Raw genomic sequence first — 20,982 nt, 5'->3', positions numbered from 1 at the left:
GACTTGTAGAAATAAGTACATATATGTGTAAATATTGGAAATATGTATTGTATGCTTAACTTGTGTGAGTTATGCGAGTCGCCGAATGTATGTGTCGAACACCTTGTCCTTAGTTCGATTATTGTGGTCCCTCCTCCCCCCCCCCCCCCCCCCCCCCGCCTCCCTGACTAGCCGATTCAATAGCTTGTGTTATGAAAAGAGACAACGAATCTCGCATATCGTGCCTTGTATATGTATTTTCGCTGATTCAACACAACACCTTTGGTGCCGTAATAAACAAAATATTGTTAATATCTTCGCGTATCAAAACAGACTATAATCTTTCATTATTTAGGAGTGTAAGATTTTATACAAATTACCTATGATAATTTCTCGCAGTTGTGGTACGTGAGTTTTCGTTTCACGAAAATTTCATATACTGTGCGATATGCTAGCATTTACAATAATATTGATTTAACGATGGCAAATATTGATTTCATATAATTATGGTAATAACCAGCAGGAGTGTGCTGGTAATACATTTGCTGTACATTATTTACATATAGATTGTGGTTGTGAATTTAAAAAATCTGATCACTTTTTTCACTGTTTTTGAAAGCTTCGTTATCGGTAAGTTTTCATTGAAATAAAACACAGCATCTTTAAGTCATGTTAAATCTGACCAATTGTAAGACTGAAAATGATCTACACCCACGTGCAGTCAATGTTGGATGTTTCTTTGTCGATTGTAAGCAGATGATTGTATTTGAGGATTGCTGTAGCCGAGCAGATTAGCTGGCATTATCAACATCGAAGTCGGATCCAATCCCCGTAACTTTGAAATCAAGAGACCGCACCATGTCCCTAAGCTCTACTTCTCCAAGACTGCCCCACAGTTCGGCGCCTGAGTCTTGGTCTCCTTTTTCAAGTTCAGTTCGTCTCCTTCATAGTTAAAATTTTTCGACTATTCTTTGTGATAAGGGGTCAAGGCCCTCCCATATACCCTGCTCTATAAAGTCTGTAGGGATCCTATGAATGATTCCAACTTTAAGAATGCAAGAATTGGGGATTAATGCCACGCAATTCGCATTTATCTTATTTATTCCCCTTCCAGTAAAGTGGTTGGCTTCTCCTTGATCAAACTGGACTACGAATTTTTCTAGCCCTGCCTTATTGATTCTTTTTACCTCGATGTGGTTGGTTCTTACGGATTTCCTCAAATGCATACAGTGTAAGTTGCCCAGATTTTATATCCGGATTTTTCTCAAATATCTAGGCTACATAGGTGGAGATTGAGTCACCGGTATATCTGTTTGTTTTCTGTTTGAAAAGTTCCGTTCCGTACTGTGCTTGACTTGATCGCCCCCCTAACTGTTCGGATCCGGAGTCTGATCGGTGATGTTCGTCTGATCCCTCAGTCAGAGTTAAAGGAATTATCGTGATCAGCCCATCCTGCCCCAGGCGGTGCGAGCTTGTCGTAATCGAGCCAAAACTTCCTTTTGCTGATTAGATACTAGAACTTCTACCTGTTCCCTATGATATCCTCGATTTCATAGCTCGATAAAACTTATCCCCCCGGGAGACAGCGCGCTGGGATTTTTGTTGGACGCTCCATTACTGTCTACGCTGCCCCTCTTCTTATGACTATACTGATATTTTTACCGTATTAAATTCATGATAAAAAAATATTTTCGTTCAAGTTTGTGTTTCTCACTGTGATGCTTTCCGAGCATAAGTATAAACAAGCTAAAAATCTATCCATTGTATCTATGAAAACTCTTGACTTCTTCAATATCATATTGAATTTTCAATCAAATCGGTCATGTCAATCCTGAGAAAAGAGTTACTTTTTTGTATTTTACAAATTTTTTTTTGCACAAACCGATCGAGATTGAAGTCTGATACTTTTAGGTTCGTAGTATTTCAATGATACCTACTTATCGATGAAAGACATTTTTATCCTGCTTCTCCCCTTATGGCCGTTACTTTATTAGAGTGCAATATACTTGGATGACATTATGTTAAGAAAAAAATATTACACGCAATCTTCGTCCGTGAAAATGAGCTTTAACATGTGAAGACCTGATTTATCTCAAAGCCAAAGAATAATAATTACACATATATGAGCCTTTAGTCGCCCCGTTTACCGCTTGGATTTGCACCGGTTAAAATATACCGTCTGATCCTCTGTTGCTAGGTACGTAATCAGTGTGTGTAGGTGATAAATTATTACTGAAGTAAGTTAAACAAGCTGTATGGAAACACGGGTATCATATATTCGGAGTTTAACTAAACGTTGATACGGAATTCGTTATGCAATATTTAGATTCTCAGTCAAATGTAAGAGGTTGAATTCATAAGTAATACTATATTGTGTGACGAGGAACGGAAGTTGGCGATTGGGATGAGTGTGAAGTCTGCGCCTGACAATGAGCGAAGCTAGGACGGCAATCACAAAAGTTGCAATCGCCAACTTTTGGCCTGAGTCACACACGATAGTTTTTGTAACAGGTGACTGAAAAGTGGTGGGGCTTTGCGTGGTAGTTTTGTGGGACGCGAGTGGCCAATTTCTTCTCCCTAAAGACGTATATGACGTAATTGTGGACTGCGTAGGCGTGAACCTATTTTCACAACACTGATATGAAATTGGCTACTTTCGTCTCGCTAAACTGCTACGCAAAGACCAACTTTTCATGTACAAGTGATAAAAATGATATTTACATAAGGCTTAATGGTGAAGGTTTTGGTAAATGACAAAAGGTAAAGACATTCAAGATTTTTTCAAACGGGAACAACTTGATTAAATCTCACAACTGTATCGTATTGTACTTATGCTTTATAAACGTTTAATTACATATTTGACTGTAAACTGCAGCTGCGTTAGACGCAAGTATCTTGTTGTACCTAATGATCGATGACAAGGGTTCGACGAAATTGCTTTTCATCAGTGCCTTTGAGGATCTGACTATTCGAAGTAAGACTCAGTCAGTTCTGGAACTATTTTCACGATGAATGTCTGGTCTATCTGATATTAGAGATGGTGCCGACGTTCGATATTTTCCTGGATTCAACATCGAGCCGTTTCGCTTTCTCAGCAACCTTCGAAAGTTCTTTCCTCATCACCTTTCCGGTTTTTTGAAACATTAGCGAAAAGTGGCCGTCTCGATTTTGCAACAGCAAATAGGGATGTCCAAAATCCTGTGCGAAGTAAGATTAAATAGAAAAATAATTTCACGGCTACTGAGCTCTAGCCTGGACTTTTAGATCTGACTAAGAGTTACGTACCAAGATGCGACCGGCTTCCATGACAAATAATCGGTCACTGTCCATTATCGTTTTCAATCAATGTGCTATTATCAAAACCGTACAGTCGGCGAATTTCCACCTCATGGTATCTGGAATCAGAGCATCTGTACTGCAACCACAAGCCACTCATTAGCCACATTGTCATCTACAAAGTCATCGATGAGCTGACAAATGATGCCAGAAATGAACCTGACAGTACTTATACCGACCCATTGTCAACATTTGCGGTAGCTTCGTCAAGTACGAGCAATCGATTTTTTTTTAGTATAGCTCTAGCCAAGCATATCAATTGGCACTGTCTAATGCTGAAATTTGCTCCACCTCCAGCTACCTCGAAGTCCAGAGACCGCACTACATTCCTAAGTTCGACTTCTCGGAGACTGTCCCACAGCTCAGCGTTCGAGTATTGGTTAAATGATAGTAACCGTGACTACATGCTGTGAAATTTGAATCTGTTATTGTGTATTATAGTTATCATTAACGATTTTTCGATGAATCTGACGTTACGCGCTGAAAGATAACGTACTGGTTGAGATAGCTGAATATCGCGTTGTAAGATTTTATTTTTCATACAAAAATTAGTCGTAATAAATATGACAATCCGATCAAAATGTGCAAAGTACTATACGCGATCAGTTGGTATTCACTTGAATTAAACATAACGATCATTACAGTAGCTTCTGCTGTATATGTACACTTTTTTTCGTGCATAAACTGAATAAATTTTACATACATTATATGTGCCTGATAGTAATAATCCCTGTTCAATGTGAACAATTTAATGTAATTAAACCAACCCAAATTCAACCATCGCATATCATTGTCAGTAATTTATATACGTATGTGTAATACAAAAAATGTATATAATATATTTTCTGTGTTTTTGCAATGAAAAGTCAAATTTCGAATGGTGAAAGAAATATTACAAAATGTTCGATACATATATTCGACAGAAAGCTAAAAATTTTTTAACGTGATATTTTTTCATCCGCGATCGATTTGTTTCGTAGTGAGTCCGCTTTTAACAAAATGGAGTTCTGTCGAAATCATTGGGTTCGAAGAAGTGAGGTAATCAACAGAAGGTCTTCGAATTTCGCGAAATCGAGTAAATTTTGCACAATTGTCAACATGCCTGATATACAAGTGAAGTGTAAAGTTCGCCGAGCATTGTTCCATGAAACTGCTTGTCTACGTTTGTGACATACTCTTAAAACCAGTTTAGAATCGTTTGTTCACAACGGTAAGAAACACAAGGTTGTCACCACTAAACTAGAAGAAACTCGTTTCCATTTATAACAGGTTTCGTAGGCATCGAGTTGTGCAATTTGCAGCTGGCAAAACGCAGAAAAACATATATGAAAGCATCATAATTATCCCTTCGCATGTTAAATTTCCGTAATTAAAATCGCTTGCATGAATACGACAATCTCTGTGCAATTAACATTACGGTTATCTTGTATTTTAGCAGATGATTTGACAGATCGAAGAGCACTACTGATTTAACTGTAATTTATGTTACATCAAGTTCTTTTTCCCAGTATCGGTATGGTGTGGTTATTTTCGCGTGCACCAGTCAATCAGGTTTAGTAAGAGACATTTTGCAAAACTTCTGAGCCGGGTCACGTCGTTCAGGCGCCTAATCGGCGAGCCGAGATTCAAACTCGATCCGGCTACTACTAGGCAACGTTATCTGCCGTTCTCCTTTCCCCTTGTGTAAATGCGGATGTTTCTATGGAACATCTTAAGACGGCTGCGGACGCATAATGGTGGTCACCAATCCGTAATCCAATGATTCTGTCAGATTCTGTCGGAAATCATTTAGCTGTCCGTCATAAGAAAATGACTACCTGCAACAGCGTTGTCCAAATAAAGTGAAGGTCCCTCAGGAGGAAGTCGACCCGCACAACGTCGTTACTTATCAGATTATATATATTAGCCACTCGTTCTGTGACCACGTTGTTCACCGCTGTCAGACCGAGGTGCAAAATCGGAAAGAGGAAAATTGCGGTGGTGATTAACGTCTATATAGATTACATGTTTCAAGGTAAACTATGGTCAAGGTACATACAAGACTTTCCCCTATATGAAAAAAATTGTATACATCTGTAGTTTTTCAGAAATTTTTTTTTTTTTTTCTGATTTTAAACTCACAATCTTATTACTTGGCTGCCAAGTCATATCAGTTTCAGATTTTTCACTCGGCCGTTTTCGAGATCATCGCGGAAGTTTGTCGGACGGACCGACAAACTCTTTCCTTTTCATGGCGATGAAAAGTATCGCGAAGAAACTGTTTTTTCGACTTTTTTTATGAACAAGGAACGGTGATGATAGAAGAATAGAACAAAAACTCACGGCAGACAATAATTGGCGAGAAAAATTGACGTTAATTAGTAATTCAGGAAAATTGGTAGATCATATGAGAGGATATTCGATATAGTAAATTGCGGGAGCCAATTTACGAGGAAATTATCGAAAGGCAATAAAATCGATTATTTGCAATTCTTAAAAATTCAAGGTAATTCACAGAGAAATTCTTACAAATAATTTTCATCGTACCTCTCGTGATGAATGTCGGTTATGAATACACCACGCGCTTATAGAGCTTACCGATAGATATTGCGTAATGTTCGGCCTGTGACTTCTTCGTTGACACCAACTCGTATGGGTTTACAGTCGCTGCACCTTACTGCCCAGGTTGCTTATCGTTGGCGAAGACACTCAAAGGATGTATCCCGGCCAAAGTTTTCCGGGTGGAAAGCGATGGCATTGGTCCTTGCTGACAGAAAACTCAGACTCGCTTCCAACCATGGCGTCGTGTTGGCAGTGTCCATCTGCCAACGATATAACTGCGGTCCTCATTGAGGGGAACGCGGCCTCCAGTCTCGAAAATACTCTCGACGGCGATAACAATGTACTGGAATGGTAATTCTTACAAAACGGTCCGGCACTTGGCCGGAAAGTTGTGGAACGGGAGGCTGTGAAGTGCTCTCTTTGTCTCTGCGGCATCCGGGAGAGCGGGTGATTGGCTCCTTATGGAGAGTGGTCACTTGGATGTCGGGAGAATTTTCTTAAATGCCGGCAGTTGGAGCGGTACCAGAAGTTCAGGTAAACGGTGGAGGCTAGCATAGGTGATTTCTAAGCACCAATTGGGATGGTCACATCAGATAGTTGTTCGATGAGTTCATCGGTAGATGTTGGTCTCTCGATAGTCGGGATCGTTGTCGACTTGGTACCTCGTTTGCTCGCGCCGAAATTATAGAATATGCAAAAAAAAGAAACTAGTTACCAGTAGTTATTACCTATTTTTTATCGAGTTCGCTTGGAGTACACCGCGAGGGACTCGTTTTCCGGGAGATTCTCCAGTCCTTTGCCGTTGTGACGAGCCGTTCTAAAAGTCTACGTTATAATATTAATGAAGTAACCTGTAGGTTATTTCGAATCACATAATCAATGTTACGCAAATTTGACTATCGAGCTGATTTTTTCTACCAATCACATTGTTCTGAATCTTGACCAAGTTATTGATAATGAAAATTTTCTTTCAGACCTATTCAAGTGACAAATCTCATATTGGACAACTGATCATAGCTTAATTATGTACTATATATTTATTTAAATAAGGTGTCAGGACGGGTGTTAACAATTTTAAAAATACCTATGCATGATTGCTCGACATAATGATATGTTCTTGTTTTCTGACTGTTGTTGTTAGGTAACAATGAATAGTGAAAAATGAAAAAACGAATACAAGTAACTACATGATGAAACAATATTACACATCATAATCACAAACTCGTAATGAAAATTAATTAATTAAAAATGACAAAAATAATGATCATTACATGCTTACAAGCATACGTGTATGCAGGTTACTAAAATTCACGACAATTTAGACTATTTTGCTTAATTTCGCTATAAATTGGTCATCTCTTCACTTCTGATAACTGTGCTGTCATTTGATTCTTCCCTAGATTCGGAGCTGAGCTGAAAAGCACTCTCGGCAATCCTTGACAGTTTTTCAGCCATCGCTTTTCCAGTTTGTTGAAGCATTCGCGAGAAGTGACCGTTTGGATTTTGCAGTAACAAATGAGGGTGACCAAACTCCTGTGTTTGCGTAGTAGAATCAAAAAGATACATTAGTTATTCAACACTCAAGTTCGACAAAATTGAATAACTGATTTAAAGAAGTTACAAACCATGATATTGCCTCCTGCCATGACCAATACTCGATCACTGTCCATGATCGTGTTCAGGCGATGGGCTATTGTCAAAACCGTGCAGTTGGCAAATCTTTTCCTGATAGTGGTCTGGATCAAAGCGTCGGTGCTGAAAATTGAAAAGTGCATTTTGAGCTCACCGTCTTAAAGGAACCCCACATTGAAACCTAGGGGTTAGGCAGTCAGGTATCCACCATCAGGTGTGCACATTACTTCAAGACTTCATGATTTCAAAATGTTCCAAACGACGATGAGTTAGGAGACTACATGAACGGAAATAAGTTTGAAAAATTTAGTTATTTCGTGATCCTTCATAAATTCAAAGTACACCAAATTATGTCAAATAACTTGAATTGATACTGAAAGGCTTCAATTGAATTTAAATAACTTTAAGTTACTTCGAATGATGTCATGACTTCCGTAAACACAAATTTAGTTCGGATACCTTCAATTAACTCTAAGCGACTTAATATGAATTCGAGTCCATAAATATCAATTAACATCGCTTGACTTTGAGTAATTCGGGTGTCTAGTGCCCTGGATGCGTACGCCGGACATAAACATTGAACCATGAAGTGACTGCATCGGAGATAAGAAGATATTGAAAACGAGCCTGAAACACTGTTCATACTAACCTACGGTCAACGTTGGCAGTAGCTTCATCAAGAACAAGCAGCCGATTATTCCTCAGTATGGCTCTAGCGAGACAAATCAACTGACGTTGACCAACACTGAAGTTGGCTCCACCCCCAGCTACGCGGAAGTCGAGCGATGGAACGGCGTTGCCGAGTTCAACTTCACGGAGACTGTCCCAAAGCTGGGCATCCGAGTACTGCTCAAACGGATCCAAGTTGTACCGGAGTGTGGCGGAGAATAGAATCGGCTCCTGGGGGATGATCGAGATCCGGGGACGCAGCTCGTGTAACCCAACAGTCTTCGTGTCGATCCCGTCCAAAACGATCTCGCCCTCAAGTCCGTCTCCAGTCAGACAAAACAAAGCTGAAATGAGCGATGATTTTCCAGCACCGGTTCTTCCCACTATGCCGATCTTCCAGCCAGGCTTTACATCCACGTTCAGGTTCTATGGAAGAATAATCGAGACATGGTCATCATCTCACGATTCGGTGCTTCGATGAACCCAATGGTCCCGATAAACTCACTTTCAACACTGGTGGCTTGTTCTTCGCGTACTTCATGGATACGTCCTTGAACACTAAGGCACCCTTCTCAGGCCAAGTGTCCGGCGGAGGCTTCTCAGTGGTAAAAGGTCCCTCCTGGGGAAGTTTTGTGTACTGTAAAACCCGCTCCACTGACGTCATCTGCGAGATTACTTCGGCGCTCTGCCTCACTCCGTATTGAACCATTCCGGTCAGTATAAGAGATTGCGAAATGGCCAGGCCGACGGATCCGCCCATAATGGTTCCTGCATGGATAAGAATCGCGAAATTTGAAGCTCACAATTCATTTCATGATTTTGTTCATTATCTGAACAACAAAAGCAACCAACCATCATCCATCAGGATAAACGAATAACAAACGCAGGTGATAAAAATGCACGAAAATAGGTCGAGGAGGAACCCGAATGCCGTCGCAGCGGCTATGGTCAGGTACCAAGCACCGGTATGCGTGTCTTGATAGCTGTCGAATTCTTTTCTCAGCATCTCTTCTACCAAAGCACCTCGGCTTCTTATTGTGGTCAGGCCATCCAAGGTGGAACTGACGTGCGAGAAAACGGGACTTTTCGCTGAAATAGTCAAGCATGCAAGTTAGTTTGAGAAAGGACATCAAAAAGGATTATTTCTAAACGAAACTATGACGATTATTAGTCTGATTCATGTTCATCAAATACACAAGTCATTAATCTCCTAATCTCTTAAAGTGTTGTTACTGCAAAGGAGCGTCAATTTTTGCAAACGAAAGTATGTCTCTCATCCTCAACACCTCTAGCGTAATGGAAATTGGTTAACAACAACGTAACTTACTTATTCCTTCGAGTCGTTTGATGTCCTGCGCAGTCTTAAGATAGTAAATTCTGATAGTGTAGAAGATGGTACCCACGATAGCAGTCGGGATAAGCATCCACTGATTGACAATTGCAACCATTACCAGTATTCCCAGCATGACAGTGAATATCTGAATTGCTTCCAGCATCGCCTTCGGCAGTAGCTCGTCCATGGCTCCTACGTCCTTAGAAAATCGATTCAGAATCCGTCCTACAAACAATCAAACAACACTCTGTCATTTGTAATTTTATTATTTGACTGAAATTATCGAAGCGGTCAGGTCAGTGTCGAAAGGAGTTAGAAACGCAAAAGAAAATTGATAGGACAAAATTCAAACACAGATTCATCGTGGGGAAAATTTTATTGGCCAGATGAAGAGAACTTCGTAATTTTTACGTGAAGAGTTTGACGAAGAAAAGGAAAGTAATTTGAAACTGTTACGAAATTGAATAATATTTTCTTGACCTCAGAAGTGTTGACATAAATTGTTTTCTTGGATACGGACTGTTGCAAAGGTTTATGAATAGGTTGTAATTGCTTGATGTACTGGTCACCAAATATTTTCGATTGCCATCATCCGCATTTTTAGTACAAAATGTGTTACGTACCAGACGGATTCGTGTTAAAAAATCGCATGGTAGCCCTGAGCAGATTAGCGAACATAGAGTTGTGAATATTGCGACTAGCGTTCATGCAGACCGTGACGAACATCATGCTGCGAAGAGTGAGTACCAATATGGATCCGACGATGCACCCGGTGTAGATATATATCGCGATGTCTCTTTTAAACAGTCCATATTCGTCGAACCAAACGGAATCAATGGTAGCGAAGTGGCCGGTTGAATTTTCTTCCTCATTCTTCTGTTTCAACAAGGTGTTTTGATTCGTCCAAATCGTGACCCAGTAGTCGCTTCCGTTCGCCGCCACTTGACCGATGATGAATGCTAATGTCATTAACCCTAGCGTGCATATATTTCCACCCGCCAAAAAGTAGCCCCAGTAGACCTTACTCGACATGCTTCCCTTTGCCACTTCCTCCTCACTCACATCTCTCGTAGCGTCTTCTTCATTCCTCGCAGGACTCAATTCCTGTTCACCGTTGCTCGCCACTGTCACTGACTTGTCCTGAAACCGGAATCGACACTTATCGTTACTGCTCTACTTTTGAAGCGGACTGAGCAGATTGGAGATCGTCTTTCGGAAGACTCGAGAAAATTTTGCTGAATCCAACATTTGTTACGAGAATCAGAGAGAATTTTAGATACTAACGCGGAGAATTCAAAAGATCTTCGTAGAGTGAATTGATTTCCTGATTGCTGAATATACCGACCTCGAACTCTACACTTTTCTCCTTGCTTTCTTCGATAACATCGACTTCCTCATGTTCTTCCGAATCCTCCGATTCCAAAATGTGGAAATCAGATTTGGACAGATCTTCGTACGAGCCCTGACCTTTGATATTGCCCTGAAACAAAACAGTGTTTGACTGATACCTCCCGAGTCTCGTATCATATGCAAAAACTTGTTTCAACGCACTTGATTAAGAAGGACGACTTTGTCCGCCTGATTAAGATATTGAAGTTGATGAGTGACGAGGAGCCTGGTTTTCTCCTTCAGAAATCCATTAATACATTCCTCGAACAAGTGACGACCTACTCGAGCATCGACTGCACTGAGTGGATCATCGAGTAGGTACAGATCAGCGTCCCTGTAAACGGCTCTGGCCAGATTAACCCGAGCTCTTTGTCCTCCGGACAAAGACGCGCCTCGTTCTCCGACGAAGCTCAGGTCGCCTTGAGGTAACTGCTCGAAGTCCTTTAGCAGAGCACAGACCCTGGTGACCTTGAAAAGTGTCGCCCAAAATTCATTGTGGGTTTGCTGAGCGATTGAAAGCTCAACGTGCTGACTGATTTTAAATGATTTGAACCCACCTCCTGGTACCTTGTCTCATCGTACGGCTGACCAAGCAAAATGTTGTCCCTTATGGACGCCGAGAACAGCCAAGGATCCTGACTGGTGTACGAGATCCGGATTTCCTTGTTGGCAACCCTGGTCCTCGTGCTGCCCTCACCGCAATACAGTGACAGGCTTCCAGCACCGACGGGCAACTCGCCGAGAATGAGATGCAGAAGAGATGATTTCCCCGAACCGACGGAGCCGACGAGGACTGTCAGTGACTTGCTTTTAACTTCCATCGATACTTGGCACAACGTTGGCGGTAGTTGTCCGTACACCCAGTTTGCAGAGACGTTCACCAGCTCGATGCTAACTCCTTGATCAAGCTGCGGAACCTTCTTAATCGGCTTTTCAGAGAGCTGAAGACTGGCAGCGTGGTCAAACGCATAATGATTGGATTTTTCCATGGATTTCACTTCGTCCAGCAATAGGAAATCCTGAGAAATAGAACCGGATTGGTTGGACAAAAAAAGTTCGCATCAAAATGGTAACCATGGGGAGTGGATGTAAATTCTTACCGTCAATCTGTTCAACGACACCGCCGTCTCACCGGCCTGGATTATGGCCTGAGGGAAAGCGATTGCACAGGTCAATTGGAGAACGTTAAACAGGGTGGCCAGCACGAAGGTCACGTCAGCGGTGAGATAATTTCCCATCAGTACAAAGGTGATCAGGGTCAAGTAGAGTGTCACTCTTTCCGAGAAAACCATTATGCTTAGGTAAAATCCTCTGAGGTACGACGTGTAGGCGATCAGCTTTATCTCGAGGGCTCGAACCTTCGACACTAACAGTTCGAACGGTTTTTCCCACGAGTACATCTTGACCACCTGGATGTGAAGAAGGTCGTAAGTGGAATTCTTCCTCCTAATTCAATCTCTTAGAATGAACCGATTGTTACCTGGATACCGGAAATGAGCTCACTCATTAGCTGCACTCGGTCGTCCGTCTTCACCGCGATCTTGGATCTGAACTTGGCGCTGAGATTACTCAAGTACCCTTGAATCGGTATCGTCTGCATCATCATTGTGCCGATTCCGACCAAGGCAGCTGGTCCAACTGACTGCCACATCACGTACCCTATCAGAATGACCTGGAATCACGAGAACGGGCCAAATGTAGAGCACCAATTTTACAGTACAAAAGAATAAAAAAGATCAGCACAGGTAAGCGAAATTTATTATTTGTGAAGGATTGGAATTCTTGACCTGGTTGATGATGAAGTGGTAAATATTGGCGAGCGGTTAGTAAGTGCATTACGTAAAATTTCGTTAACGTTTCGGCCCGAGTAGGGGCCCTCCTCAGAATGATTAATTATTTATTTAACTGCCAAGAACATAGAATTCAACATAAATCTGTTATTACCTGTACTGGCATGATCCAAATGTAGTGAAGAAACATAAGGACCATATCGAAACGGGCAACATCGTTACTGATCAAGTTTGCCACTTGACCAGCAGCCGTGTTACTCACTGCGGCCAGATCGAGGTGCAAAACCTGAAACACAAAGAATAGTTAGTCGTCAGATATACATGCATCAGAATTATCAAAAAATGTTACACATTTTCGTAGATCATATAATGATACAGCAAAACAATATCATCGCAGGCGAAAGTTGGCGACGATATTGACGTTTTTTGTGTTATTTTAATACAGTGGAAACTTTATTTTTTTTTCAAACCCCTTAATTACAATATCGCGGCTCTACGCTGTGAAATTTACTTATTTGCAATCATGTTGTACTACGAAAATATATTTTTGCTTCTTTTTCACGTAGGAATTCTACGTTTCACCGCTCATTTTGTGTAAAAATTGGGCTGTTTGGTCATTGTTTTATAACCTGATTCTATATATTCTATATTCTAGCCATTTCGCCGTATTACAAGTCTACATTTTGATCTCTATCATTTTACAATTCTAAATTTTTACGCTCATACATTATGATTTGATTCGTCAATTAATTAGCTTTTGTTTTACACCCTGATTCTATGTATTGTTATCCTTCAGTCATGTTGCGATTCTAAAATTGGTCCCCTGTTTTATGACGCGATCTTTAATTCTCACTTTTTTCTTGTATTGCGATTCTATATTTGACCCTAATACTTTACAGATGTAATTCTTCAATTTAACTGTAGTGTCACAGTGATATTCTACATATTTTTACTTTTCTACCTGCATATTGCTATTCCAAATTTTGACCCTTCTTTCCTATTACAATTTGAAATGGTGATTTTTCTGTCATATTCCAATTCTACAATTGGACTCTTATTTTGTAACGTGGTTTTGGATTTTCATCTTTTTGCCATATCACGGACCTACATTTTGATTTCCCAGATTTCCGATCTTCCGACTGAATGAAATAAATGAAATCTCAATATTTCAACGCTTTGAAATATTCACACATCGTTTTCCAAACCGATATCGGTAATCTTCCTTACTTCGTACCGACACTGGTTTTTATTTATTTTTTTTTTTTTTTCTCACTTACAATCGAAATTACGAAATCAATTCTGACGTCACCTTTCTGTATATCATGGAACAGCAGGCGACCCTGACTCGCATCCCGATTTGCTGAGTGGCCAGCGTTGTGTGATGAGTTATGAAGACGACGCCAAGGGTGACAAGGATCAAACAAGCGGCGTATATCAACACTTGGTCTTTCGTTATCGAATCTTCGCTATGGTCGAAGTATCTAATAACCCAACCCTGGAGTGTAGGCTGTATTATGCGAAGTCCCATTAACTGTATGAAGAAGAGTAACCCTTGAAGCATGTATGGCACCCAGAAGACTCTCGCAATTGCCCAAAAAAGGCTTGGGCGACACTTCACCGCCTTGTTGGGGTCTTTCTTTCTCGCCAATTTCTCCTCCAGTTCAACTTTCATCAGCTCTTTCTTCCACTCTCTGCTCGAGGTAAAAAAATAGGAATTAAAAACCAATGAATCATCATCGATGAACCGAAAATTGTACACAGAATTATTGTGAATGAGGAAACGTTCGAGTGACCAAAAGTCGTCGAGATCATTCCTCATTTCTTTCCGTCATGTTCTTCATCTTTATGTCTTTGCTCTTATTACTTATCAACACCTTTGTCAATAATTATTCAGCAGCAGCTCACAAGTGGTTATCAGTGTGTCTACAGCTGTTCGACACACATCTGAAATTATGTGAGTAAGTCTGCGGTTGCTTTATACGGTTCGTTGGCATTCACATTTTCATCGTGTAACGCATATACATATATTACACGTGATTGTGCCACATGACGAAATTACAGAATTATACTTACTGTGATGACACAGGACAAAACATAAAACAAAACAGAGAGGAAAAGATTGTAATAGAAAAATCTTACGACACTTGTGTGCTTCGAAAAGCTCGACTGACAAGAAATTTAATTTTAAGAAAAAAAGAAAAGAAGAAAAGAAAAATTGTCGATAAAAATGGATGGGGGTGAAATAAAACCAGAGAAAGAAAGAGAAACGACGAAAAATCAGAGAGGTAAAGCTTTCAAATCTGAAAAAAAATAAAGAAAAATGTGAGTTTCCAATTTTTGTTCCCGGTTTAGATGTAAGTGAAGAAGAAAAAAATTCATCTCTTCCACCGAGATTAAAAAATACAATCTCACCGTTGAGTGATACGAAAATTGTTACTCACTATTGCGCTATTAAGTAACGCCTTGAATCTGTCGAGATAATATGACGAGTTTAATGTGAGCGTTTCTCTTATCTCTATGATACTTTTAAATACAGCAATACGAAGCGAGCGTTTTTAATTTTTCGACAATAAATAGAGTATAAACATAATGCATGTAGGACCGAATCGTACCCGTCATTATTATCTCCACGAACTGAACACGAGGAGGATTTTTGCAACTTATTGTACCCGTATAAATTCTGCAAACAATGAACTAGAGTTTCTTCAATAATCCCTGGCAAATATTTAATATCGTTTTCGTTCTGCTCTGTGAGTTATCCGCTGTAGGAAATTTAAAGTGTTTCACCTCACGTTTTTAATTTTGAACAAAAGGACCCTCGCCTAGTTTATCGCTCTTTGATTCCAGAATTTCGTGTGCAATTTTTTTGACACGAGCTTATATTATTCCATTTGTCGTTTCAATGTCTTGAAGACTTGGACGCTCATTTTTTGTAAGAGGAATAAAACGGATTAGGAAAACAGTAATCGAATAATTACGAAAATGGTTTGAAAAAGATTTTCCGAGCTTACTTTTCGAGCCGATCCCCGAGGCTTTCGGATTCATCCGATTTCAAAGGATCGTATAAATCTGTCACCTCCAAGTCTCGTTTTGTACCTTTCCAAAAAATTGGTACCATCCATCTGAAAGAATTGTGAATTGTTTTCGTGTTATAAAGTTTTATCCTACCAATAAAAACTAGTCATAGAATCTTCTGATTTTTATCACTTGTACATGATTCTATTATAGCATAAAAGTTTTTGCTTTGTCACTTGCATTGCAGAAATTTACTTAACCAAATTTTATATGTTCTCTCGTATATTGGTAAAAATATAGGTGATAAAGATGTGCAAGAAATGTAAGAAAATGCACACATAGCAATAAGAATCTTCAGAACTCACCCAAAAAACAGCCGAGTCAATATGTTCGAAGTTTCCTTAGGATTTTTGCGGCTTGTCTTCTCTCTTCTGTCCATATTTACAATTATTCAACCGAACAGGGTCTTTTTCCACTTGCGAAACAATGTCTTGCAAAAATTTCCAATTTATGTACTACACTCTCTTCTCTTTCGCCTGTGGAATTCAAAAATTCAAATCATGGAAATGCACAAAGTCCGATGTCTATATTTTCGGAATTCACTCTATGACTTTTTATTTTTAATCGCTTGTCAAATTCGAAAACATCACAATTCTTCATAGCTAAGTCACAAAACAAGTAATCAAATCTTTGTATTCGATTATTTTTCGTTCTATATTTCTCTTTTCTTTATCCCCAGCTTTTCGGCTCTTAATTTGATAGATGTTTTTGTTTTTCTTATTCCCTCAATATTTCCGTAAGCATTTTTTACCATATAAAAATCGAATTAATTGTGTAAATAAATACCTTTTTTTACACAAGAGTTTAGAAAGCTAATGAATTATTGAAGTTGTCAGTTAAGTTAATTAAATTACTTGCTAAACTATAATAATTATTGAGAACTATAAAAGTAATCCTCGTGCTTTCAAGATTTGTCAATGAAATCAAATATGTATTGTCATCGCAAGCTCGGTTACGCAACTACCGTGTTGAACAATATTGCGCGAATTCTCTCGTGGAGATAAGAATTCGTTTGAGGCTGGGGAAGTGAGGAGCAGAATCATCTTTATAACTCCAGTTCAAGCAAAATGAGTTAACAGCTTACACGATGTCCGTCACGAGAAGTTGTGTATTGACTGAAAATATTATATAATTTTTTGATAACTTGTCCGTGTAATATAACCTCAAGCAAGATGAAAGATGTAGAGAGGGCAACGATTAAAATGCCGGGGAGGATTAAATATTACACGTACATTCTGTAAGATATTCCATAGCCATTAGTTTTTTAAAATAATTATTTACGAACAGCCTAAAAAACGCATTCAAAACCGTGCATATTACAAGTGTGACATGTCACGTGTCTGATGGCACAAGATTATAACCAACAAAAATGGAATTTTAGTGGCAAAAGCGCGTTTAGTTTTTTTTTTTTTTTCCACCATACTCTCTGAAAATGATCAAAACGTATTATTTAATTGAAACGAAACATTTGAAAATATAAAAGCAAAAGGTTATGCGTTAGGCAGGTAGATACAACCTTTTTCCATTAATAAGTAAACATGACAAAAAAAAGATCGAAACAGAAAGTCGTGACGATTATTCATTTTATTTTATTTTTTTTCCATCAACGCTTTATAGATTACTGAAACGCATAAAAATTGAAACTAACAAAATTATACAGTCAGGATGTCGATTTTCCGAACGCCGATTATTCAAATCATCAATTATCGGAATGACAGAAATAACAATATTAATTTTTGGCGGTTTCATCCTTTATGCAATTACCGTAAGTAATTAATTTTTTCAATTTTCATCAGAGCCAAAAAGTCGTATCTACCAGAACATACGATCTTTTTCTTTTAGGTGATTAATTTATACTTGAGCCGAGAAAAAAAGTGAAAAAAATTATTTTTTGCCGATACGACGTTACGGAATTACTCGACATATGTTTTTATAGTTGTATCAGTAGCAGAAGGTCGTATCTACCAGTATACGACCTTTGGCTGTTAATTCAAATTTTATTAAATTTCAACGTTTCTGATTATATTTTCATGTTTTATATGATCAAAAGTAAAATATACGCCCCTTTGCCTTTTTTAACAACAAAAGGTCGTAAGATGGCGCTTACGACTTTATAACGTAAGACACGTAATGTAAATTCGAAAATATTGAAGATAATAAAATTTGCACGGTAAAATTGTAAATAAAGATCAAGGAAGGGTTGGGGAGTAGAAGGAACGCACTAATTCGTTGAACAATTTCTCAGGTTGAAAAACTGTAATTAGTTTTACGACACCTTCAAATTGCAATACTAATATAGTTATACTTTCTGTATTTAATAATTTTATAATTTCTTGTACCTGATTTTCGATTATCGTTACACGTGGCGATAAATGGACGAACGAAAGGATGAACCAATGGAAGAAGAATGTAGAATACCTCAACGCGTTGTCTTTGGCGTACAAGTGCGAACGCAAGGTGAACATGAAATAATATTCACACCTCTCCTACTCCATAAATTGCGAGTCAATAACGGACAATTGTATACACACCGCCAATGAATGTAGAATAAATGAAAACTTTTTTAATAATTAACGTATGATTGATGTGATATCATTTGTGGCGACATCGGTGCATAGTAGGGACACTACATTCTGATCTTGAGGAAGGAGCGCAAAATACAATTAACGTATGATTGATGTGATATCATTTCTTGTCATTTATGAAACCTTGCCACTAATGCAGAAAATTTGCATGAAAAACAGGCATTTTGATTCAAAACAACGAATGAATTGATAGGGGAAATATAGAACTAAACCAACGGAAGTCTTCATGGTGAAAAAAAAAAACAGCAGCTGCAGCTTCATTGTTATAACACGCATCTTAAAGTGGACTAATTAACGTAGATTAGAACTGTACTTGACTAGATTGAAAAGTAAGCCCTTCAATTTACTCGTTGTTATGAATTAGTTTTCATACTTTTTTTACTTTCCGATTTCCCTGAATTGAAAACATCTTCATCCGTCGTGAATTGAAAAACGTTCTTGGATGTTACAGAAAAAAATAAATGTTGAATCAAACTCTTTGTCCGAAAGATTTTTATTTCTTCATCTTTCAATCCGAATGATTTCAAATTTGAAAAACACTTACCTGTAACTTTAGTTTGTTGATATTTCCTTCTTTCTTCCACTGTTCCGTTTCTCTTATATATTTTTTTCTTCAGTTAATATACAATACAATCGCAATTATCGTGAGAAGATAAGAGAAAATTAATATGGATCACAAATAAAAAATTCGCGAATATGTATTAAACTGTAGTTAATAATCACTATCATATAATTAAGAACTATTGAACGCCAATAAAGTTGAAATCAGGGTACATCGATACGATACGTGATGTGAAATGATTCGATCCAATACAAACAAATGGACAAGTTAAAGATATATTAACTTTCATGCAAAGATAAATTCCTTTCTTTTTTTGTTTGATTCGAAAAAATTTTCGCAATTGATTGTTTCTATCTTCTATCTTTCAATTGGCCAAATCTCGCCTAGCGATTTTTATTCCTTAAATTTTACTTTTCTGCGGTCTCGGATCGCACGAAATTCAAACTATTCACCGTATCAGCATTGATATTGATGCTTATGCGAGCTGGTTAGAGTTGATGAGCCGTCTTCCAGACTCCGAAAACCACTGACGGTGCTCCGCAGTGCAGAGTTTACTTTTATATTCGGCACGCGGTCAGGCAGACATGTGCGTAGATAATACATGTCAACACACATATAATTAATGTATACAAACGTATACGCGAGTACATTTCACGGGAACGAAACCGATGATAATCCAACTCGGGCTTAGAATCCCGACACCAGCACGCGTATCTTACGTTTGTTTGCACGTTTCCCTTCATACATCCTCAACTCGGCTGTTTGACTAAATAATTTTTTTACATAACGCTAACATGTTGTACGCATTTTTCCATCCGTGTTTGCCGTTCACAAACTACCCGTCTCTACGGTGGTCGAGAGAGTCTGCGAATGCGCATGCGCGGAGTAATTAAAAGCCAACTTTTATGTCCTAGGAGTTTAAAGTGGTATTTTCAAGTAGCGCGCGCATGCGCTGTTGCGAACGAATCTGGCATTGCGCGTCCCTCATCTCAGTTTCATGCGCTTCGTGAAAAAACGCGTAACATACCCTTGTTATTTAAAAACTCGTCTGCAACAAGGAGGCAACGAACTTTCCGCCTCTCACAAGTAGAAGAGACCGGGGCCGATTGAAACCGAGGATGGGCAACCTCTGAGTACTTTTGTACTCAAAATACTTACAATAAGTATCAAGTCCCGATGTACTTCATACTTTGAGAAACACAAAATACTAAGTACAAATTGATTTCTCACTTTGTGAAATGGAACGTACTAAGTACGAATGTATTTTGTACTTTGTGAAATGGAAATTATCAAGTACGAATGTATTTCGTATTTTGTGAAATAGAAAATGCTAATTAAAGTTGTACCGTTAATATAAAGTCTTAAATAGTAATTTAGCTTTTTGTGACATTCTTAAATACCTGAAAAATATTTTGTGTGAGAAGATTAATACATGTAAATTCAAAATAGGACAAGAATAGTTGCAACGTGAATTTTCGAGAAAGAATTTATTTATTTCCTGAAACATATAACGCTAAAAACAAGAATTAGAAAAAAAATAAAAATAACAACGGAGTAGAATTTTGGTTCAGAGAAAAAGACAACATTGTCTTATTTATTTAAATAATATTCAAACTATTCGAATGACATCAAAAAATATACTATTTATTGTATTATATACATTTCAAGTTCATGTATGTATTAAAAATTTGGCTAAGAGACAAAAAAATGAATTATTTTTTCGAATGAAAACATGGAATGAAAATTTTAATAAAGTTTTTTGAAAAAATCGCCATTTTTTTTCTATTTGATATTAGGGATTGTAATTGGGTTTGAAAGACGCGGAATACAATCAAGTTTATCGTGTGAAAGTTTCGACAGAAATATGAGTATTCAAAGAAGTTATGACGAGTTGAAGTAAAAAAGGCATCAAATTTTTGTATGCTCAAGAGTGGCTTTTTATATAAATATTCCATAAAGATACGGAATAAAATTCTCAACCAAATCCCACTTTTGAAATTGAGTTTTGAGCAAGTTGAAAAAAATATTCTACTGGACAATATGTATTCGGTGAAATTTCCCTTCGTCCCTTTTTTGTTGCAGGGCCCTCAA

At 38.4% G+C, this 20,982-nt stretch overlaps 1 protein-coding gene and 1 long non-coding RNA gene across 3 annotated transcripts; both read right to left on the bottom strand.

The window, feature by feature from the left end:
* Positions 1–2,831: 2,831 nt before the first annotated feature.
* Positions 2,832–3,758, bottom strand: LOC124220072 (uncharacterized). The gene is made up of 3 exons (XR_006883514.2): positions 3,495–3,758; positions 3,265–3,374; positions 2,832–3,177 (listed from the first exon to the last, which is right to left on the bottom strand). It is a non-coding gene; the product is annotated as an uncharacterized lncRNA (long non-coding RNA).
* Positions 3,759–6,874: 3,116 nt separating this feature from the next.
* LOC124220068 (ATP-binding cassette sub-family C member 4-like) lies at positions 6,875–19,407 on the bottom strand. 2 transcript variants are annotated; one of them, XM_046628478.2, is made up of 17 exons: positions 18,874–19,407; positions 16,050–16,220; positions 15,681–15,791; positions 13,979–14,360; positions 12,824–12,955; positions 12,360–12,551; positions 11,980–12,288; positions 11,437–11,898; positions 11,042–11,347; positions 10,836–10,970; positions 10,114–10,630; positions 9,485–9,715; positions 9,010–9,246; positions 8,663–8,925; positions 8,138–8,583; positions 7,482–7,611; positions 6,875–7,389 (listed from the first exon to the last, which is right to left on the bottom strand). In XM_046628478.2, the coding sequence occupies exons 2-17, from the start codon at positions 16,121–16,123 to the stop codon at positions 7,198–7,200; spliced, it is 4,119 nt and encodes a 1,372-aa protein (XP_046484434.1). In that variant the 5' UTR covers positions 16,124–16,220; positions 18,874–19,407; the 3' UTR covers positions 6,875–7,197. The 2 variants fall into 2 exon arrangements, with proteins under 2 accessions (XP_046484434.1, XP_068992412.1); XM_069136311.1 differs by lacking the exon at positions 18,874–19,407 and adding an exon at positions 18,084–18,217.
* Positions 19,408–20,982: the final 1,575 nt, after the last annotated feature.

This window comes from Neodiprion pinetum, chromosome 5 (genome assembly GCF_021155775.2).
Source record: "Neodiprion pinetum isolate iyNeoPine1 chromosome 5, iyNeoPine1.2, whole genome shotgun sequence".
Classification (NCBI taxonomy): Eukaryota; Metazoa; Arthropoda; class Insecta; order Hymenoptera; family Diprionidae; genus Neodiprion; species Neodiprion pinetum.
Note: the sequence above shows the minus strand (reverse complement) of the source record. Positions and strands in the feature narration are given on the sequence as shown.

Coding starts and splice junctions, on each gene's coding strand:
- LOC124220068 (XM_046628478.2), bottom strand. CDS start 16,123: ATGGACAGAAGAGAGAAGACAAGCCGCAAAAATCCTAAGGAAACTTCG. Junction 14,361..15,680: donor CTCGGGGATCGGCTCGAAAA/GTAAGCTCGGAA, acceptor TACCTCGAGCAG/AGAGTGGAAGAAAGAGCTGA. Junction 11,899..11,979: donor TGTCGTTGAACAGATTGACG/GTAAGAATTTAC, acceptor TCTATTTCTCAG/GATTTCCTATTGCTGGACGA.